Source organism: Protopterus annectens, chromosome 2.part1 (genome assembly GCF_019279795.1).
Source record: "Protopterus annectens isolate FY-2018-M chromosome 2.part1, PAN1.0, whole genome shotgun sequence".
NCBI classification, from domain to species: domain Eukaryota; kingdom Metazoa; phylum Chordata; order Ceratodontiformes; family Protopteridae; genus Protopterus; species Protopterus annectens.
The window spans coordinates 1,630,755,868-1,630,779,368 of NC_056729.1; the positions used below are offsets into that span (position 1 = coordinate 1,630,755,868).

At 37.2% G+C, this 23,501-nt stretch overlaps 1 protein-coding gene across 4 annotated transcripts in view; it reads right to left on the minus strand.

Moving 5' to 3' along the window:
• SLC45A1 (solute carrier family 45 member 1) overlaps positions 1 to 23,501 on the minus strand; it is an 834,426-nt gene that overhangs the window by 37,134 nt on the left and 773,791 nt on the right. For 2 of the 4 annotated variants that reach the window (XM_044063063.1, XM_044063064.1), the window contains exon 8: positions 23,167 to 23,372. The exons of the other annotated variants lie outside the window; for them this stretch is intronic. In XM_044063063.1, the coding sequence (XP_043918998.1) occupies positions 23,167 to 23,372 (206 nt within the window). The remainder of the gene's footprint in view (positions 1 to 23,166; positions 23,373 to 23,501) is intronic. 4 annotated transcript variants of the gene reach the window in all.

A 23,501-nucleotide genomic window follows, 5' to 3' on the forward strand; every position in this document is an offset into this window, starting at 1 on the left:
TAGTTGAAGTTTTTCTTTCTTCAACAGCTCCATCTTCCTATGAAGAGTTGTCAGGTATGTGCTTTGTTTGTATTCCTCACATATGTCATGTATGTTGGCTTTGTAACCTAATTATATACTCCATGTATGTACATTCTGTGAAACATACATACAGTGTAGACCTCATGTAAAGTCATTGATATTTGTAGCATTGCAGTGAGATGTATATGTCATATGTCTTTGATGCTGTCCATCATGTGGTGTAAGCACATTATCCTAATCTGTGTCTGTCCTGTAGCACCTCAATTATCTGTATCGTCCATATTTCCATCCAATGATCAAGATGTGGTTTCAGATGTGTCTAAGCATGGTATTATGGCTGCTAGCAAACAGGACCTGGACGTGTTGGAAGAGTATGTCCAAGATGTTGACAGTGATGTTGCTCCAGCTGTAGCCTCAGATGTATAGCCATTTGGAGGATGAAGGGACAGTGGATGTTGAACAGGGTGAGGCTATTGAAGAACAGACTTCAGCTGAGATCGGTGGTGATGGCAGTTCCCTACAACAGCCTGAAACAGGGCATCATGTTAGATGTAGGCGTGCAGATGTTGTCCATGGCCAGTTGTTGGAGGGTGCCCACTTCCTGCTGCAGGCAAATGAATGCTCACAGCAACAACATCGGTCAGACATCCATCACTTGGATGTGGCACAGATCATGTGGCACACAAGCTACATGTGATGTATGAAGGACTGGAGCACAAACACAGTGAAATAATGGTGGCATTGGCCACTCAAAATAAGAGTCTGCCAGCTGTGGCACAGTTGGTAGAAACCCTGGCCTTTACAGTACTGCAGCAGTGTTGTAGTACCAGCAGGGTTCTGCATGTCCTGACTATGGTCAGCAGATTACAGTCTGTGAGAGGCAGGTCACCTGTCCACAGAACCACCACTGACCATTGAGCATCAGTGTCTGTGGTCCAACTTGCACAGAGTTCAACTGCTGGCCCATCTCCTGTAGTTCCACCGGTCACAACAAGGCCTTCAACTCACAGTCATGCCCCTTAACTTCAACGTGTTGTTGTCCCCCCATCAATCTTCTCTGTGGAGCAACCAGGGCAATTTCTGCACATGGTCAAGGCAGAGTGAACCATAGTGTGAGACATCATCAAGGTTGCCCTAGACTGAGTTAGAGTGTGTCCAGCAGTGTCATAAACATAACTGGCTCATATTATTGAATTACCACTTAACTATGATATATTTTTGTGGCTATTAAAAGGTCTGCATTATGTCCTGTTTGGTTTCTCTTTTTTCATGTCATTAAATTGTAGACATAAGAATGTGTAGCCCTTATGGGTGTTCCTTATTGTTTTTCATGCAGTGATACAACATTCTGAGTGTGTATGCATGCCTGTGTCATTTGTGGCCTGAGTTGATGATCCCAGTTGTGACACATTTAGATATGTTCATATTGTAATACATTATGATGATGGTGTTATGTCTGATGCTCAGTGTGCACATCTAGTGGGTAATTGCCATTAGGTGTAATCTGTGCTGCTGTGCTGGGGCAACACCTGAGCATCAATGTGTAATCTGTGAACTCATGTATCTGTGGTTTGTCCAAAACCACATACAAAAAAACTGAGCTTGAAAGGTTATCATGGGGACTAGTGATTTAGCCCAAATGTTGGATAATACCCAACAATTTGTTTACAAAAAACAAGGTAACATTAAACAAATCTTGGAAAGAGATAGCATTCAAGTTTCTAAGATTTTTTCCAAACACTTTTGTTTTTTGCCGTCTTCCTTTTGCGCTATTCCAGTGGTTATTTATTTCTGTGGTTTGTCATGACTCAAAGTTGTGTATCAGATGCTGTCATGTTGTCTGAGCCTACACTTGTGGCCACAACCTATGTTGTCTACACCTGTTTCTTCTGTCCCCTATATCCTCATGTTTCTCCTCTGATAGTTGTGGGATGTCCTCTTGAGATATCTGTGGTTCTTATGGTAGTTCACCAACATCTGCAGCTGGAATACTGCCATGTGATCTAGTTATCAAGCTGTCTAGCATGGCACACACTGTTACCATCTGTGCTGCCTTCTCAGGTGTGTATTGCTGTGTGCCCGGATGTGTCCAGACATCTGAATCTAGCTTTCAGTACAACAAACACACACTCTGTGGTGTTTCTGATTGTTGCATTTGCTCTATTGTAGGTCTCCTGTGCAGGATTGAATGGTTCTCTGTACAAGATCATTAGCAACACAAGTAGATAACCATAGTCACCTGTTGTGAGGAATGAAAACACATTTGATCAGAATGGATATTTTTTGTGAGGGGTATCCTTGGCTTACATTCTAGCTGTGCTCCTGTACTTACCTAGTTGTAGTCCTTCAGGTATTTCTCCTTGCTGGAATGCAGCCCTCAGTTCACTTTCCCTACATATGGCAGTATCATGGATACTTCCAGGGTGTGTTTCCATGATGTTTATATGCTGCCATCTGCAACACATACAACTTGGCAGTTGATGGCTAGCCATCCCTTTCTGTTTATGTACCAGTCTGCTTCAGGATGTACTGGTGCCTTGATAGGTATGTGTGTGCAGTGTATTGCACTGAGTACATATGGGAAGTTTGCAGTGTTACAGAACTGGTGCATTGCAGTTCTCCACTCCATGGGGATGGATGGAAAGTGTATGTAGTCACTCACATTGCTGCACATTGCTTCCAGGAATTTTGCCAGGATATGGCTGGTAGCTGTCTGTGATACTCCCACAGCATCCCCCATGTGTCTCTGGAATTCCCCAGATGCAAGTACACCCTGGCTGAGACAGACTTTGGTTTCAAGGGGGATGGGGTTTCCTTACAGGGTCTGCACAGACGTGGAGCACACATGTTGCAGACAGCCTGCCCCAGTTGTCTGTCTAGGTGGTATCTGTCAATTATTAGCTGGTCTGACAACTGGTTTAGTTGCATCCTTGCTCTGACTCTAGCTGGGTGCCTTCTAGGGTGCACAGTCACAGTGTCATTTTTGACTTGTATCACTGAAGCCTGTTGCAGTTCATTAACGTCAGGTTGCATTTTTATGTATTCTTTTGTTTTTTTGCTGCAGATTTCGGTGAACCCCATATTAACTTTAATTCCTTGGCGTCCATAAAGCATATGCCAAGGACTTCATAAACAGAGTTGGCATGGCAGTTGTCACACTTAAGTTGTGTTATGTGTGCACAATATGTTTTGGAATCAGATGGGCATGCGCGGAATCCATAATTATCCTACGCTGAATAGCTAAGTACTCAGACTGCCCTCAATGTGTCTTCTGAAACTGCTTATGCAGCAGCTGTGCTGAAGTCTTCCTTCGGTGTGCTGCACTGTCCGCAGACAGCTTCCACAAACTTTATGGAATTTAACACTATGGCTAGGCAATTCAGATCCTGTATCCCAGCACAAAAAATGATTTCCTTAGTTACACTCGTTAGCTCACCCATTATTCCTGATACAGTACTCTGTAGGAATTTTTAAAGTCTGCCAACTCATTACACTCCGAGAACATATGATGCTAGGTACCTACTTCTACCCCCATCACACTTCCAACATTTGCCTTCTACCTGAGGAAAAATTATTTGAAGTCTTTAATTAGCTATTCAGATAAGCTGATAAAACAGCAGAAATCAGAGGCTGAAATGAAGGAAACACTGTCTTAATATGAGGATTCTGAAGAAGAACCATTTCAAAAAATACAGTTAGAAGACACAGCATGCAGAGAAAATCTGAGATTCTCTGCTATACCAGAGAAACCAGAAGGAATAAATTACATTAAATTTAAGAAAGTACACATACACAATGGGACAGGTATTCCACAGCATGATTTTGTAACTAAAAGGGCACACTGTGTATGTTCCATATTTGACCACAGGAAAGCAGCCAAGAGCTATATTAGCAACATTACAGTTATATCCTCAGAAAGAGCTGCTCCTGGCAGAATTGTAGCAGAAGGGAAATATATTAAAACTGGGGATACTACAGCATGGATAGAAAATAATTATTCACTGTACACTAGTTTATTTTTTATTTTTTTTTTACATTTGTTGACCGGGTTAGTCTAACTGGATACATGTCCATTTTCAGTAGAGGCCAGAAGAGAAACAACTATAATCATGCAATCTGGAGATTTTGAGAGGAAGGTATGAGATTCAAGATGCTATATCCAGCTGTTTTTAGAATATTTCTTCTGGAGGTTAAAATGTATATTTTGACGCAGAACAGGATAAGGAGGAAATAAAACATGTTTAATGAGCCAGCAACCAAAAAGAGACTTAGCTTCTCATTCTTCTGACAGTAGCAAATCTCATAGGGGGAATATGCCAGTGAAACATTTTCCATTGTTCCAAAGGAAGGTGACTGAGTGACAGGAAAAATGTGTAGGAGCTAACTAAAACAACCAGAAGTACATTGGACTTGAACTAGAAATCAGTGTTGGGTGGTTGAGAAAATGAGGAAGAAGATCATCAATAATGTAAATAAATAAAAAAAATGTAAAGTGTTATTTCCATAAAATACACTGGACATGAGAGCAGTGCTTCTGCAAGATAAAGTGAATAAAAAAGACGGGAAGATTGTTGGTTGTGTTAAATTAGTGGGAGGATACAAAAACATACTTCTCACTTTGTTATAAATAAAAAACAACAAACCACTACTGACAACTGGACAGAAGTTACTTTAATAACAAAAAAATTTACAGCAATTTTAAAAGAAAAGAACAAGTGCAAATTTTACAATTTGATGCAAAGTGAAAGGTTAAGTTCGAAAAACTTAAGAAACAAACATGACATCAGAATAATGAAAGCTGATAAGGGAGAGGAGTTTATGGTGGTGGTCAAACAAAAGGACTATATATGTAGTATGCAATGTTTGTTTGGATAATTCTATGTTTTATGAAAATGTTATTAAAAGTGTTATTTATTTATAAAGCATACAGATATATAGATGCTTACTGCGGTGGTGGTGCTGCGGTAGCGTTGTTGCTTCACAGTTAGACGTTGCCCGTTTCAATTCTCAGTTAGAGCATCTTCTGTGTAGCGACATGCGTGAATGGGCGTTCCTTCGTTGAAGGTTGTGCATTAGGCTCGGCAAGCCAGTACGTAAAAATCTACTGCCATTCATTAGCGGACCGGAGTTCCGCTGTGGCGACCCCTAACTGGGAAAAGCCGAAAGACACAAACAAACAAAACAGATATATAGATGCTTGGCTTTATAGTTGCTTGGTTGAAGGGGTGATTTCAAACCACATGTATGAATACGCCCACACTTCTAAACCAAAAATAGGTAAATTATTTGGTGTGCCAAAAAGTCACAAAGATGAGTTTAACCCACCATACAGACCAATAGCTTCAGCAGGAGCTTCCAAGTTAGAAGCTATTTCTAAATTTGTGGATAGAGCATTGTTGTTAGTTAAAAGTATGCCATCCATTGTAAGGGATGCCTTTGATATTTTGGAAAAAAATAAGTCTACATGAGTTGAAAGAGAGGATTTATTGGGTACAGTTGGTATAAATTCACTACACACTGTTTTTCCACATGAATTAGGAATGGAATGGATGGCCTTCATTTTAAAAGAAAGTAAACAATACACCTTGGGTGAAACTAAGTTCCTTGTAGGGTGCACAGACCAAGTGTTTACAAACAACTTTTTTTTTTCTGAAGGAAAATATTACCATCAAAAAAATGGGAGTGGCAATGGGAGCATGTATGCCTCCCAATTATGCCAATTTAGTGATGGCATACTGGGAATTGTCTATTTTGCCCAGTCTGCCAGGATATTAATCAGTGAAATACTACTATAGGTTTATTGATTATTTGTTTTTTGTTTAGAAGAGTGATATGACTTTATTGAATAGGATTTTTTCAGGACATGAATGAAAGTACTACTTTTTTGAAATTTTCTATCAACACTAGTAAGGTGGACATTCAATTTTTAGATGTGGAAGTATATAAAAGGCAGGGAACTTGTTTGTTACATTCTACTATTAGTTACAAAAATTGTTCGAATAATGCAATATTGCATTATTCTAGTATGCACCCCACTTATTTGACCACTACATTATAAAAGGCCAACTGGTCAGACTGACACATGTCACTACTGATGTTGAGTTGTTGGATAGGTTTTCCAAAGCAGTCCATGACAGATTTGTTTTTAGGGGATATCCCAGTGATGTTGTTAGGGGGTTATGGCAAGGGACACCAAGTATTGTTCACCTGCAATTACTCAAAATACAAAAACATTGGTCTCTTTTCATGCCTTTGACTTTTACAGTTGTTTATGGTAATATTAAGCAGCTTATAAGTAAAAATTGGAGAATTTTGTCAGCTAATGAGAAGGTTAAGAAAGTCATTAGAGACAAACCTTTATTTATAAATAAAAAAGCATGCAACATTTAGTCATTAATGGAAGTGCAAAACAATACAACATTGACCAGTAAAAGAGGTACTTTTAAATGTATGGGTTGTGCTATGTGCAGGTACATTTGTGATAGTCCATATTTTACATATTGTAGGGCAAATAGAACTTATAGTGTTGCCTGTTTTTTTTTTTTTTACTTGTGGTTCCAAATATGTAGTTTATTTGGCTGAGTGCAGTTCATGCCAATTATATTACATTGGAAAAACTATAAGGGAGCTTAGGAAGCAAGTCTATGAGCACCATTATGCAGTTAAAACTAAGAATTATGACAACACTTTAGCCAAATATTCAGCAGAATGTCAAGGTTTTAAAAAGTTATTTTTTCAGTTATTCACTATATATCAGGTTTGAACAGCAACATCAATTATACAGTGGTTTTAAAGCACCAATTCAACTTTAAAAAGTGGAAGTGAGCTTGTTTTAACCCAACTATTTATTCTTGATTGGATCTATTGTGTCATGTGATTTTTAATTAAGAGTATTTAAATTGGTTTTATTTTGCTGATACTTTGTTCTGATGAAGACCTTTTTGGTCAAAAGTGCTTAACATTTGGTTATTAAAGTGATTTGTCTTTTGTTATTGGTAGCAGTTTGTTGTTTTTTATTACTGTATTTTTTGTCTCTACCTTCCAGAAGATTTGCACTGGTATTTTACTTTGTTATTAATGTTTAGAAGAACAATTAAGGAACTGAAAATGTAATTGAAAGTAATATTTGTTTTCTTAGTAAAATGTGTATAATAAATATCTTGAAGCATACTGGATGTTTTATTGTAAAGTAGGTCAGTATAGTATGCAAAGATATTTTAAATATTAGATGGGGTCTCATCAGTGACTGCTATTTATGCTGGTGATAATTAATGTCAGAAAGCACTTTTTCTTGACTCTAATACATCTGGGGTTTATACTGTAACAAGATAAAGGCTGGATATAAGCAATATAATTTTGTGATCTTCAGGTGCTGAGGGAGATTTAAAGTTGTATTAATCATATTATATTTGCATTAAACTATACTAATTTCCCCTATTTTATACTTTTGGATGTATAGATTAATGTTCTTCATTCATGCTACAGACAAAGCAATTTTTGTTTCTAACCAAATATGCTAGAAAATGGAAAGTATGAAAATTGGTAGTTTCCCAACATTTGAAAAGAGATGTTTCTTGCATTTGTAAAAGTATTAGGTGCTTTTTACATCAGCAAGTGCTAGAAATTGGAGACGGTCAGTCTACAACTGCTGGCAGTTAATGAAGAATGTGGTCTGTGGAATTTGTATAAGCAACATCATAATTAGCATTCAAAGGAGAATTGGCAAGCAGTTCAGGGAAATAAATTAAAGTCTTATACTGAGAGAAATTAATACCTTTGCAAGAAGTCGTATCCTCAGCAGCCTTGGTACTTAGATATTAAATATAACAATGCATTATTTAGTTTATTCATTTAATGCTAACCAGTGCACTTTTTTTAAGATCCAAATCAGTTACCTGAGAGCATGCAAACTGATTTTCACATCTGGGAGGGAACTAGAGATAGGATAAGGACAGATGGTATTTGTCCAAGAAGAGAAGAGGTTCTGGCATGTACTTCCAGTATGGTAAAATCTAACTTTAGAATAGGTAAAGCGTGTGGTTATAGCTGTCTAGTTGGGGACAAGTGCCCTATATGGAGGGGCAACTTTTTGAAATGCTTTATATCTTTGGTGTGAGTTGAAAGAGTTTGAAGGGTTGAACATGTTTGTGAGTGTTTTTACTGACTTAAAAATGTGATATGAATTCAAACAGAGATGAGAAACAGCAACGGCATACAAGTCTATCAAACATTAATGTGTGCATGTAAGTTGCAAATTGGAAGCATACTGAAAATAACTGTCATGCAGAATATATGAATACAGTATTTCATCAGAATGCCTTATCAATTTTATCATGGAATGTCAATTACACTGCAGGTATAACAAAAAGCAGAGTACTGATTTATCAAGTACAAAAAGTGACAGAAAGCATGGATATAGTAAAATTAAGACTGTACTTTCACTTCAGTTAAAATGAATACCTTTTGAATAACAAGCCAGATGGCAGTAGGACATTACAGTTAAAGGCACTTCAAAAACATTTCAGATGACCAGGCTGGGACATCAAACAAAGTTATCATTGTATCAAACCAGATAAACAAACAAACAAAAAAATTGTTGATATTTCTGCAATTAAAGAGATAATACTGGTAAGAAAAAAATATTATATTAGGTAATCATACAATGAATTTACCTGAAGTGATCATAGGAAAACTAATGTATATAGTATAGTGATTAGTTTCAGCAAGATAATACAATGTTATGCAACCATTTTAGTGTGTGCCTTCCTATCATATTATGAGCATTTATATGTATAGCGCCCTTTGAACAGGTACATTAAAACAATTGATGGGCATTATAATAAAGGTTGGCAAAGATGACTTAAAGGAACACATATACTGTGTGGTGCTTACAGTTTTATTTTCTCTTATATTTGTTCTTTCATTAGAGTTAGGCATCATAATATAACTGTAGTATATTCATATAATGTTAGTAGACAAAAACTGGTATATAACTGAAAAGACCGGCAACCTCCATACAACACATTTATAAAAATTCTGCATACATGTGCAAAAACTTTTAATGCTGATACCCTTTGTCATTACTATTAGCAGGGAAGGGCATACCACTGTTAACATATTCTTTGAATCACGGAAAAATTACAGCTCTTAAAGACCATTTATATAACATTGCAGAACCCTAAATAAAGCATTTTTTGAAAAATCAGCTGCTAATAACATAATGATTTCAGCTTTAAGGACAGTAAACACAGGTTTCAGATGTTTTCAGGTATCATGGTATGGAAAGACTCCTACACAAGTTAAACAAGTGGTAAATATAGGTAACAGTACTCGTAATTATTGAATTGCAGTGCATTAGAACATCAAACAGCACACTGATAACTAATCAATCTATCAGGATTAAGTACAGCAACATACAGTTCAAACAGTGTATAAAATATATACTTATGAGCCCATAAAATATATACCAATTAAAATTATGAGGATAGTTGTCCTCCAGAATGGCATGATATAGGATTTCAAACTAGCTTGGGGGGGGGGGGTGGCATGTGCAATTCTAGAAACCGAATATTTTTTTTTTCCAGCTGAAAAGAAACAGGTTATCAAAAGTTATCTAGAGACTATAACACAGGAAGCACAGGAAACAGACAAGATCAAAGCAGACCATTCAGAATCTTGGTTTAAGTGTCTGAGTAATTTGAATATAGTGTGGACAGACAAACATTTCCCACTATTTTTTTTTTTTGCAACATTTTTCATTTTTTTTAAAATTATGTTTATCAAAATTTGTTTTAAAATATTGCTGATTTGTAAGTCTAAAAATTCTAAAAAAGTGTATAAAATCACCATTAAAATGTTATTAAAATCACAGAGGGAGTTAAATGATTGTATAATTTATGTAAATTAAATATGGCACCCCAGCCTCTATTTTCTATTGTAACTATCATTATGTGACAAAAGTACTGAGCTTAATGAACTGTGGGACAGAAATGCTTTCTCATGAAAACAGAATTGTTTTTCTGTAGTTATTACCTGGACAAAATGACTGTGGACAAAAAAATGACTGTGGACAAAAAGGAGACAAGCAAAGAACATTAAAATAAAAGAATCATGATGTAGGACTTAATCTATCAAGGATGGTATGTTTTGTACATCACCTTGAGATGTTCCTGTTGACCATGAGAAAAAGCACATCTAGTCATTCAAAATAAAGAGAGCAACATAAAAAAGGATACTGGACTACTGCAATGCGTTACTTGTCAGATATCTTTCCTAGCTAACTTGTTCTGTTATAGGTATCAGTTGCAGTTTTTTCTTAAACAAAACAATATTTGTAAACCTCCTCAAAATGTTGTTCTTTCAGATTGTTTAGTCTCATATTAAATTATATTTAACCTCTAATTGTGTCTCTCCTCTAAAGTGCTAAAATACAGAACTGTGATGTATTTTTTTAATTGTAGAATGTGTTGAGCTGTGGAACTTTGTTAAGCAATCAGTGTTTTTGTGCAACAGCCACATATTAAAACTGTTAGTAGTCACACAATCAAACTGTAAAAAAATACATGAATTATATTAAGAAGTGCAGGGTGCAATTCACAATGTTACAGGAGACATATTTGGAGAGAAATGAGCATGTGAATTTGGCAAAGAAAGGACTTCAGAATGGATCCACAGCAAAGTATCAGGGTCAAAGGAAAAGAGAGGCTCCAACAATGATAGAAGAGGAAAAGAAAGACAATAATGAAGGACTGATGATATTGAGAAGTTATTGGCAGGGAACAAGGACTGCATTCACATGTATTTATATTCCACCTAAAAGTACTATTATGGAGAGAAAGATAATTTTGGAGAAATTAGATTTCAGCAGGGGATATTATTTACTGTTGTGGACTAGAGACTGATTTCCAATAGTGAGAATGTATTATGGGAACTTGAAGGGCAAATATAACAAAAAGTGACATGTTCCACCTAAAGAAATCCAAGTCACTGCGAGCCACGCACTCTAGTGAGCTAAACCTCACCACAACAATAAATAGAACATGCTGGAGGGACAGATTCCTTTCACAGAGACTCCCCATGCTTTGGAACAAAATTTCAAACTACATTAGGCAGAGCCCCTCACTAACACTCTTCAAGAGAAACCTTGACGAGTGGATGGGTAACAGAAAATACACCCCTGGGATCACTTCATTGGCTCTGCTTGACAGAGGATCAGTTAGTTAATCAATGGGGCAGCAAAAGCCGACACACTCTGGCTAGACTTATAAATGTCCTCGGGCAGATAGCCTAGTACCTACCTATGAACCTATGAGAGTAGATTTCAGAAGAAATATATGAGAATATAAGTAACAGAAGCAGGGTTGTCATCTCACAGCAAGAGGTTCACCAGTTTGATTCTCGGCTGGGGTGCTCTCTGGGCATGTCCTCCCTGTGTTTACGTGGGTTTTCTCTGGGTACTCCTGTTTCATCCCACATTCCAAAGATATGCAGTAGGTGGACTGGATACTTTAAGTTAGCCATAGGAGTTAGTATGCATTCAAGTGAGTGATAGAGCAACAGTGGCAAAACTATCCACTCGGCAGTGTGAGCCTTGGCTGTAGATGACTGTTAGTGTTGAAGTGGCACCCAACCCCATGCAAACTTTTGACAGCATTAATAGAATAATGATGATTCAGATGGAAGTGGAGTATAAGAAAACACAGCTATTGTTTGTGAGTATTGATGCAGAGAAGGCATTTTATAGTGTCAGCTGGGATTTCATGAGCAGGGCAATGGTAGCATTTGAGTTTCCTTCTGTAATTCTAGGGTTAATTATATGAAGGGTTAGACGCAAGAACTGAGGGGGGAGGGTTCCCCTCTGACAAACTGTATTTGAAAAGAAGAAGCAGGCAGGGGTGTCCTCTTCCCCTTTATTTGTTTTATACTTAACAGCCATTGGTAAAGAAAATAAGAGACTCACAAATTGAAGGATATAGTTGGTATGGTAATCGTGTAGGATAGCTTTATTCTCAGATGACATTATTTTGTACTTGATAAATCCAAAAAAAGGAATTTCATTGTTGTGGAAAATTGTGGACAGTTTCATGTGTTTTCATGATATAAAACAAATGAAGACAAAACAAAGGCTATAGTAGTATAATATGTATACACACATGAATTGATTCAATAATACCCATATCTATGGGGACATAAGATGAAGTATTTAGGTGCATGGATCAAAAATAATTTTATTATGACAGTTAAGAATATGTGGGAAGAGACTAAACGAAAGAAAATACAAAAATTGAGACACTGGAAGCACTTGATCATGGCTATTGATAGAAATATACAATCAGTGAAAATGTTCAGTTCCTCTAGTTTTTCAAACAGATCAGGTGTGAATTCCTAGGCAATAAAGACTCCCTTAAAAGGCATACTGAAGGCCAGTTAAGCTGGCTGAAAGCACTTATTCCTGTTCTTTTGTTTTTTTTTTTTGTTCTTTTGTAACATTAAATGTGTGCTTTTTAAGGGAGTCTTTATTGCCTAGGACTTCAAGCTTCAACCGCCTGTTGTTTCTGTACTTGGTTCTTGGACTATCGTATTTTAAATAGATCAGGTGTGTTTTTATCAACTGTGGAGAAGTTGTTGATTATAGTTAATAAAGAGTAGAGAAAACATCTGAGAGGGGAAGAAGGGAAAATGTAAATGGGATAAGTAGTTTCTCTCCATTGAACAGTGTAGTTTAAGATTACATGATGTGAAGGAATACTTTACAGCTATGCAGTTAATGCTGATATGCATTAATTAATCAGAAAGCTATAATCAAAGTGGAAAGGCATGATGATGAAACGGGGAAGTTCAAGAAATAAGGAGGGAGCAGGAATTTTGGATGTAGGCTGTATAGGAAATAATTACAACCATGAAAAACATTTTACATAATAGCAAAAAATATTCTAAGTCAACACGGGAATGGAGAAATGAAATATTCCAGTATGGATGACTGTACGTAGGAGCAAATAAAATAGGCAAGTTGGAGCTGGGATTTGTTGAAGAAAATAAACAAAGGAACCAGGGTATTTGAAGCTAATAACTATGGAGAAAAAGGTAACAGAATGGGAAGAGGCCAAGTAAAAGTTTGGACTACAGACTAGAGATCGACTTCCCTACCAGGGATTGATTATACAGTATACATAAAGAAAAAGGGCCAGGAAAGTTCTAAATGAAAGACCAACTTTGAGTTTTTAGTTGAGTCTAGAACAGAAGGTGCTTTTAAAAGGGGCTAATTAGTAGGACATATAAAGTACTGCATGCTAGCTAGAAGAATAAATCAGAAAATGTTAGAAAAGATGGGGAAGATAGAATGGAAAGGCAATATACGAAAGAATATGGGGAGGATATCCGTATGGCTCTTAAGTAAGAAGTATAAATCAGAAAATGTTAGAAAAGATGGGGAAGATAGAATGGAAAGGCAATATACGAAATAATATGGGGATGATATCCGTATGGCTCTTAGAAGCTTTAGGATTTTCGCATGGAAATGTTTGCATAAGTATGTTTATACCTCTAGTAGACTTCTGAGAATTTGCCCTCAATCTGATTGCAATTGCTTCAGGTATGATGGGAAAAGAGATAGGTAATTGTGAACATGTTTTTTGCACTGTCACAAGTTAGCAAATCTAAAAAGAAATTGCCTACAGAGCACTTTGTCAGAAATGTTGGGGGAGCAATGATTGTAACTATGGAAATAATTCTTTTGAGTTCAGATATAAGATTTGAACTGCTTAGTTATAGCAAAGTCTTGTTAAACTTAATGCTGTTAGCTGCCAAAGCAGCAATTATTAGAAAATGGAGATCAAAATCTAAATCATCAGTAACTGAAATATTAAATATTTTAATCAAGATAAATTAATTTGAAGTGGGGTGTTTATAAAAGGGATAGAGCACAGTTACACAGAAATAAATGGAATGTGTGGGAACAATACATGCAGAATAATATTCAGAAGGAGGAGGAGTGAACATTTTAAGGTAAGGTAGAACCTGAGCAATATATGTAATGTATGACATAAAATAATTATTAAAAAAGAAAACATGTATGTATGGTGCATGAATCTAATGAGAAACATATGCAATAGTTTGTTTTCCTTTATGTAACTCTATATGCACCCATGTTCAAAATGTGTGAATTTTATAAAAGTGTTAAACATTTTAAGGTAAGGTAGAACCTGAGCAATATATGTAATGTATGACATAAAATAATTATTAAAAAAGAAAACATGTATGTATAGTGCATGAATCTAATGAGAAACATATGCAACAGTTTGTTTTCCTTTCTGTAACTCTATATGCACCCATGTTCAAAATGTGTGAATTTTATAAAAGTGTTAAAAATATCCAAATCTGAAACAGTAAAGGGAAGATATAAGGCAGACAGCAATGTTTACAGATCTCCTGGGATCTAGGGCAACTATCCCCAATTAACCTACAAAATTGCTGTATCATTCCATGACAGTATTTTTATGGGACACCCTCCAAAAGAAGTCATACAGCTTAAATCATGTTAGAGTTTAGCCATCTTTCCCTTAATAGCTAGTTGAGTAGAATGGTCACATATTCCCCAAATCTGTTCAAAATAAAGTGGTCCACATACTAGCCTTTTCTAGCAAGAATATGAACGCCCTGTCTGATCTCCTGCCTCTATAGGTTTTTTAGAAAAATAATTCATATCACATATATAAAAGATTCATGTTGACTTATTGAATGAAGGTGGTTTTGTCGAAGATATCAGACTGAAATAGATTCCCTGCCAGCCACCAATAAATCTGTTTGCTCCAGAAAGAGCCAATCTATATTCCTTCTGAATACTGAATGACCTCTTCAAAGAAACAATCTATTGTACTGTTATTGTTTTAACAAATTTCAATCAAATCTTTCTTCATCTTCCAAAAGGCCACTGAGGTACAGATTACCCCTCACTACATTGTCTTCCAAAATTTTCAACTTTTGCTCAGCATTGACAGCCTGGCTGTTTAACACTACATATTTATTCCATAACTCCATCACTGTCTGCTAGAGTGGTAACAATGAGCCATACTGCCCCTTCAGAAAATTCTATGGAATCATCTCCAGATATTCACATACAGATTCAATGACTCAGAGGCCACTTTCATTTGTTCTCACACAGCACAGCTTTCATGGCAATATAGAAATCAGTTTTCCAAAGCCGCATAGCAGAATGTTGATTACCTTCCTCACTTAATGGCAAATACTCATCCATAAAATGCCCTTCATATTCCTTTTGATTTTCTGCAAACTTCACTTAAATGTCTTAAATCTTTCTACCATGATGAACAATACCTTTTAAGTGTAAAAAAAAAATTGTTTTAATCTGACAAGAGTGGCTGAAGGAAGTGACGAACCTCAGGAAACAATCAGACTCCCCCAGAAGAAGGTTGACTTAAAGACCTATGAGCTCTCTCTATTTTTCCTATAATAATCCATCTTATAGATTCAAATATTTGGGAATCCATTCAGAGGGAAAATAAACTCAGTAGTCCCCTCCATTTACTAAGGAAGCCCAAAGATTCTCAGATTCTTTCTCCTAGATGCTTTCCACATTTTCAGACTTGTTCTGTTTCAGCAGAAAGACATTATTGATGTTTGTTCTTTAATATGCTATCTACATCTGTTAAGTGAGATTTCAGTGTCCTTCAGTGTTTGATCATACTGTTGCAGAGTTTATTTTTTGAAAATTCAGTCTATTTAGAGAAGTGATCTTGAAATGAGTCAATTTTATTTTGGAGCTCCTCTATTTTGTAGGTTAGGTCTTAAAGACAAATTGATTTCTCCTTTTTGGGAGAGAAGTTTCAAGGATCCCTAGTTCAGAGGTAAATGCTTGTCAATAATACACAAGAAACAGTGAAGATAAAATAAAGAATTTTTGAATAATTCTTAAAAACCTCATATTCGTATTAAAGTAAATCAGGTGATTTAATTTTTGACAAGAATTCTTGAAAAGGAACCAAATCTTCTTGTCAGAGTAAATGATATTAGAGGAGCATCTGTACAATTTTGCTTAAAGGGTGACCATTTTGTTTCTCCCTCCTGTATAGCACATCATTTTACATGACACAATAAGGTACAAACCCCTTATGTGTTATTACACGGTGCAATAGTGCAAGGTGATTTTATGAATTACTCTGATGCAAACTCTGAGTATTGTGCACTACACTGCAGCATAACAGCCTTACTCTTATTTTGCAGAGTAACAAATTTATGTATCCCAGGGTGAAGCAACATCTAAGGTGCCAAGAAATGCATTCCATTTAGGAAATATGACTAACTACTCCCTGGATTTCCAAAAGAACTTTTTCACAAACAGCGATATGGGATATGGACGTCTGGACTCGGTAGAAGAGCAGGAAATCCCAAAGGCATTCGAGAGAGCATGGGACAAGTGGAAAAAAGGTAGGGAGGAAGATGGGATGGAGGGGACGTGAATGCTAAATGCACTTAATGATTATATGCAGATATATTTTGACTGTCTCCTTTTACATCATTTATGCTGTCATTTTGTAAAGTGGTGCTTTCTGATTCTAAAATCTTTACCCTGGGATCCATTAATGCCTACACTAAGTGTACACCATTCTGAGTGAACAGGCAACACACGCATAACTCACAACTTCTTCCTCCTAATTTTAGTTTTCCTACTGATTTTCTTGCAGCCTTAAATATCAAGGGGAATTTGTAAAGGTTACTACAAAGTGCAGACCACATGTACACTTACTGTACTCTTTCTGAGTGACTAGAAAGCACAAAAAATGTGATAGGGATATTCTTGAATACAGATCATGCACAGTTAATGTACACTTACTGTAGGTATTAATGAATCTGGCCTTAGTTACTTACGTGTTACTATATTTATTAAGTTTACTAAACTTATGTTTCCATTTACTGTATGTTGAGCCATTTCATGATTGTGTGTAATTTGGTTCATTCTTTTGATGATGCATTTATGGGAAGAAAGTGTGTATATTGGGTAAACATGTTTTCATATAGTCTGCAGAGATTTTATCACATAAACCGAGACAGAATGCAACACAATCAATAAATAAATAAAGTTATTTTCGTGTAAAGATATCAAAACCAAATTGGAACAGGATAAAATTCCCATTAACGTGTAAAGTGCATGTCATATAATTTAATAACACAAATGTAACACTAGTTTTGCACCATGAGATGATCACTTTTAGAAAAAAAAATGAGGGGCATGTGAATTACCCCAATGATAGCTATAGTGAGTGTTTGTGTACAGATGTGCACTGATTTTTTTCCAAGTTTTCTTTCTAGTCCTAATCCTTGCAGTGAATAACATCCTTATTTTCATCTTTATCAAATCTTCATCTTTATCATGTATTCCATATATATTTATAGACTTCACTGTGTTCATTGACACCATCTTTATATTTCTTTTCATTGTATCTTCATCTTCAGTGCATTTTTATTTTAATTATATCTTAATCATCACCTTTGTTGTCACCGTCATCATTCTTTGTTATCTGTCAAATTTTCAACTTTATTATATCTTTAGATTCATCTTCATCTTTATTTTCATGACATCATCATTTAGGCATTCAGTTGTTATATTTATCTCACTTTCATCTTCATGTTCATTACATCTTCAGTACATGTTCATATTCATTGTCATCTTCATCATCTTCCTTTTCATCTTTATTGTAATCCTCATGCATGTTCATCACATCTTTGTCATCTTCACTGCCATCATATCTTCATTTCTATCATCTTCACCACAACTGTATGCATCTTCATCATCTTCATTCATATGTGCTTTTACACTGCTTGCCAAGAATATACACTTGCTAGGAATTGTAGTCTGACCCATTTTGCTTTTGTTACTTTGAATATATAAATGCATGTAGTTATTTACTGATATAATGTCTGACTGACTGATTGGGTGACTACTGCATTCTGCTTTACTTTATGTGTCGAAATTTGCTGCAAACTGTAGAAAATGCTGCTATCCTGTGCAAAACTGCTTCTCCTCACAACTGCATTTTCAGAAGGGGCAGCTGATGTGTAATCAGGAAGTAAATTGAAAGTTCTTAAGCATACAATAAATTTATAAAACTTAGGTTCATAGGTAATTAGTAGTCATGTTGTCCAGGAGCCTGTTGAAGGATGTAGCTGAATATCTCAGTCTGGTTTAATGACTTGCCTAGAGTTACACTCTAAGCAAATGTAGGCTGATGGTCTCAAACACTGCACTAGAGGAAGCAACTCATTAATAGCTCATACTCTTAATCCTGTACACTAACTGCACTAACTGTAATACCAAAGTGTATAGTTCAGCAGGGACTTGAAATCAGAATATATGGATCACTGTTCCAGCTGCCATACCATTAAACTATATTTACACTGTTCAAGCAGTTAATACAAATGTAACAGAGCATGATGGCTCCTTTGGGAGAACCTAACGTGTGGTATTGATAGGTGAAGTCAGGTCCACTAGGCATGCACTGCCCAGGTAGAATTTATAGGAGTTAGGTATGTAATAATGGGTGTAGCGTATAAAGGAGCATTTATAGTGTCTGGCACTTTTAGTAAATCACCTGTTAGCTACAGTAATTAGGAATAGAGGGAGACAGGTGTCTATATAAGAGAAAGCCACAGACAAAATGTAAGAAGTCAAGATGTTTAGAATCAAGAGGACTTATGAAGTTAGCTCTGGAGGAGTCTGGAGGGTTTTCGAGCTCCTCCCACTCCCATGATCCCTTGCTGCCCTCTAACCTCCCAGATCTTGGTTGCCACACTCAGCATCAGACACAGATTCTCTGGCTCATGTCTCCAGTGGGGATAAGTAGCTTTATTTTCAAACTTTTTCAGGATTGTGCTCTGTAATTAGTATTTTCTTGTTAGACTTTAGTGCTAGCAGTATAGTAGTGGTATTTTTAATCCCTCCCCTCTAGTTTTGTTTCTCAGTCTGTTAACCTGTGTGTTTTGGCACTCTTTTTTTGTAGTGGCCTTTATTTTGCTCTGATCCCTCCAGAAGGGAAGTCTCCCAGGGATGGTCTGGTTCACGATTGTCCCTGAGTCTCCTTTACGCCTATCCTCCTTTGCCTCTCATTCCCAGAGTACTTTAGAAAGCTCATCACCTCAAGGTCACCTTAATCCTCATTGCCCCCTTTTGGCCTCGGCAGGTGTGGTTCCCCCTTTCACAGTCTCATTTGAAATTCCCCCCTTGGGTATTAGATCCCATTGTGGATCTGATTTCCCATCCCTCTCAGCTCCCGATTCCCAACCTCCAGACTCTTCACCTGATGGCATGGTTTGTCCACTTCTAGTAATCTTGAATCAGTCCAGGCTGGCTTCTCCTGTCAAGAACATTATCCTGGCCTCTCTGAAGGCTTCCACTAGAAAGGTTTACATGAGTAAGTGGAAAAGGTTCTCTATTTGGGCCATGCAGCATAATCTGGACCTCTCTTCAGCTTCCATTTCCAATATCTTACTCTTCTTGTCTTCACTCTCTCAGAAAGGGGCTAGCTTCTCTACTATCAAAGAGCAGTTGGCAGCTATTTCCAACTTTCTTGTTTGCAAAGAATCTACTTTTTCCTCTTGCTTGTGTAAGGCCTTTTTGACCAGTGCTTTTCTGCTTCGGCCTGCTGTCAAGGATCCTTCCCCATCCTTGGGGCCTTTCTTTTCTGCTGCAATCTCTCACACACAGCCCCTTTGAGCCTGCTGCCACATGTGATATCAAATTCTTGTTATAGAAGGCAGCTTTTTTAGTAGCCATAACTTCAGCTAGAAGAGTTTCAGAGCTGCAGGCTTTTTCTATCAACCTGCCTTTCATGGTGTTTCCTAAAGAAAGGGTGTCCCTTTGAACTAATCCTTCATTCATGCCTAAGGTTGCACAGAAGCAAATCTGAACCAGTTAATTCAATTGCCAGTTTTCTTCCCAAATTTGTCTAATAAAGGGGAATATCTCTTGCATACACTAGATGTACATAGACCATTATGATTCTACGTGGATAGAACAAAGGCTTTCCGCAGGCCTGACCAGCTGTTTGTGGCATTCTCTCATAACAGGAAGGGTCAGGTGATCTCCAAACGGTATCTCTAGTTGATTTTGATGTGCATTTCCTTCGCCTATTCATCCAAAGGCTTATCCTTACCAGGCTCAATCAGAGCTCATTCCACTAGGTCAATGGCTATGTCAGCCACCTATTTCACCCATCATTCCCTAGATGACATTTGTGCGACAGCCACCTGGTCTACTCCTTACACTTTTGTCAATTACTACAAGCTTCGCATTGTCTCCAGGAACAGGGCTTCCTTTGGCTCCACATTTCTTCGGCATGTCCTTCCATGAGGCTGCCCAGGATTTAGGGTAGCTGGAGACTCGGACCCAAGAGTGAGGAATAGTGACATGGATAACATCAGATAAAAAGTTATGTACTTACCATAACTTGGCATCTGTGTTATCCTATGTTACTATTCATCACTATCCATTCCTCCTTCCCTTGTCCTGTGGGATCTAGAGGATGTGGAGATGTCCTATCCAGTGGTCAATATCTTCCTTAGCTGCTTTCTAGCTTTACAGCAAACTTGATCTGAGGGGTTAGAGGGCAGCAAGGGATCGTGGGAGTGGGAGGAGCTTGAGACAAAGTTGTTGGTGAAGTTACCGGCTCGGATCTGATGTCAGATCCTACAACCTAAGAATGATGAATTGTGACACAGGATAACTTAGATGCTAAGTTATGGTAAGTACATAACTCTTTTTAACTTTGTTGCAACCACTTGGTAGTGTGAACAGAGACAGAGACAGAGAGAACTGGTACCTAGTTTACATTATTGCAACCACTCGCTCGAGTGAGGCCTGAAAAGAGAACTGTTACATGTTTTACTTTGTTGCAAATGCTCACTAGTATGAGACCTCAGAAAAAAAGAAGCTTTTGTTTGTTTTAGGTTGTGCATATAATGACAGATGTTCAATAAGGGGAGACCCACCATATAAAGAAGATTAACAGTTGCTTCATTTTTTGGGAATGTAAACACAATTACTCTTTCCTTTGATGCTGAGCTAAAACAGGACCAACTTTCCTTTAACCACAGGGATGTCCATCTATAGTAAATTTGAGGCAAAAGAGCTTTAGGCAGAAACACCACTTAATGAAACAAATGTCTTTTACCGCATTATATAGTACCTCTATTAGGGCTGCCTGGCCCTACAACATTTCAGTGGCTGACAGAAAAGCTCTTATGGTTACACAGCCATTATGCACCACCATACTTTGATGCCATGGTTGTCTACAGTGAGGACTGGGCACCCCATTTGCTTAAACTACAAATGGTACTGGACTACTTTAGGGAGTGATGATTTACAGCTAAACGGGCCAAGTAAAATACTGGCCTGGAACAGGCCCAGAATTTGAAATACATTGGGAGGGGTGGTGGAGGCCATCCAAGTCTGGGCCCAACCTATCAGAAATGCAAGACCTAAAACTTCCATGTTCTGACACTTCAAAAATTAAACTGTAATTCTGACAAAAACTGGAAATTCTGAACCTTGCATTTACATTTTCAAGGTATTTTTGCAAGAGGGTTTCTCACTCAGCAACTATAGTCCTTCAACTGCTAATGGATACTGATGATGAAAATTATGCAGGTACTGACTTAATTGTATCTGATTAGTTTTATCAGCAGTTTATACCACATTTTATTGCTCTGGCAGCCCCTGCCACAGACCTGAAAAGGGCTCAGTAAACTAGTTATGAGAAATGGACTGAAATGACAGGGCATGCTCTCGCTATCTTTAAAGGGGTCCCTTATGCACATCCAGTTGTTGTCACACCTATGTCTCATCAAAAGTTCATTATCCAAATAGATGCCTCAGATGCTGAATTTGAAAGCACTGCTGCTACAGATGGCTGGAGATAAGTGACATTCTCTGAATTTCCTTAGTAGGAAATTGTAGAAAGTGTAATGGTGTATTCAGATATTGAGATGGAGTCCTTGGCCATCTGGCCTTGGAGATGTTCTACTGTTGCAGTATTCTTAACATGTGGGATTCCAAACCTGGGGCAGCCCAACATCTGGTCAGTATACCAAAGCTTTTTACTACCTATGGTATGCCATACATCACATATATGGTCCTATCATATGTAAGGCATAAAAGCAACATCCGGATGTACCATTCTTAGAAATTTTCTGCCGCCAGTCTGAATGCATTTTTGATCAGTCTGTTCACCCAATTTGTTTGTTGGTGTATCAAGCCATTCAGATAAGTGCCCCGTTGGGGTTTTCCTTTTCTTAGTTACTGCTTTTTTGCTGTGGGCATTTTCATGTCATCCAGAAAAGGCAAGTGCTTGTGTGGGAGACAAAATCCACATAAAGACAGCTACTAGCTTGAGCTGAATAGTCTATGTAAAACTAAGCAGCAGCAGAAGTTTTGGTGGACCTAAGAAACAGCTACAGATGATCTGAAAAAAAAGCATGAAAAGAGGAAAGGCCAGCAGAAATTTCATGGCAATTCAGGTTCTGGCATCAGAGATAAAATGGATCTGATGTTCTCTCTGAGAAGGTCTCTGATACCTGTATCTAAAGAGATACTTTGGATACAGTATATTCAAAACTCTAAAAGGATAAACAACTATGTCAACAGCAAACATCCCAAGATTAGGTACTAACTTTGCTTCATTATGTTTTATTATATCTTAACCACGCAGTAGTATCCTTAAGTTTATGTTTTTCCCATCCCCTAAACATTTACATGGTAATATTACTTAATTTGTTCTCATATATCTGTTGGATGCCCATTTACACTGAAATTACTTCATAGCACCAGCCAGTACCTCAATACTCAAATGAGGAAATTTGAAATTAATTAGAACTTGCTACACCCAGTTATAGGATCTGTACAATTCATGGCAGCTTTCTTATAAAATCTTTGTTACCTGAATACATAATAAATGAAAATACAAATTCAGCATGCAAAAATTCAACTAATGCTACGAGAAACTACTGTAATAACAGCATAATTAAATACACTTGTTTATAAGAATTAAACTAGTTACTCATTCCAGATTCACTTGGATATGGATGTTAGACTAGTGGGTATTCAGAAGTTAGAAAAGGTTTAAGATGAGAACAAACCTCTTTGCACTGGTAGTATTCACACAACAGGGCATATGGCAGGGTACAGAGGGAAGAGAAAAGGATTCCATAGCTCACACAGAGTGAAAGGACTATGTAGATATTCTGTGAAAGAGTGGCTAGTCCTGTCCCCAGTCCAAAGGCTAGATAGGCAATAAAGTATAAAGTGCGGATGCTGAGGAATTCTTCCAGTTTTTCCAGCATGGCTACAATGGAGACAAAAACATTAGCTAAGAGCAAATTAATAATAACAGCCTTAAGCAGCAAATTAAAGCTAAAACAGACATCTTTCATCTCAAATTTAGTGTGACTCTTTGAAGATCACTGTATTGCAG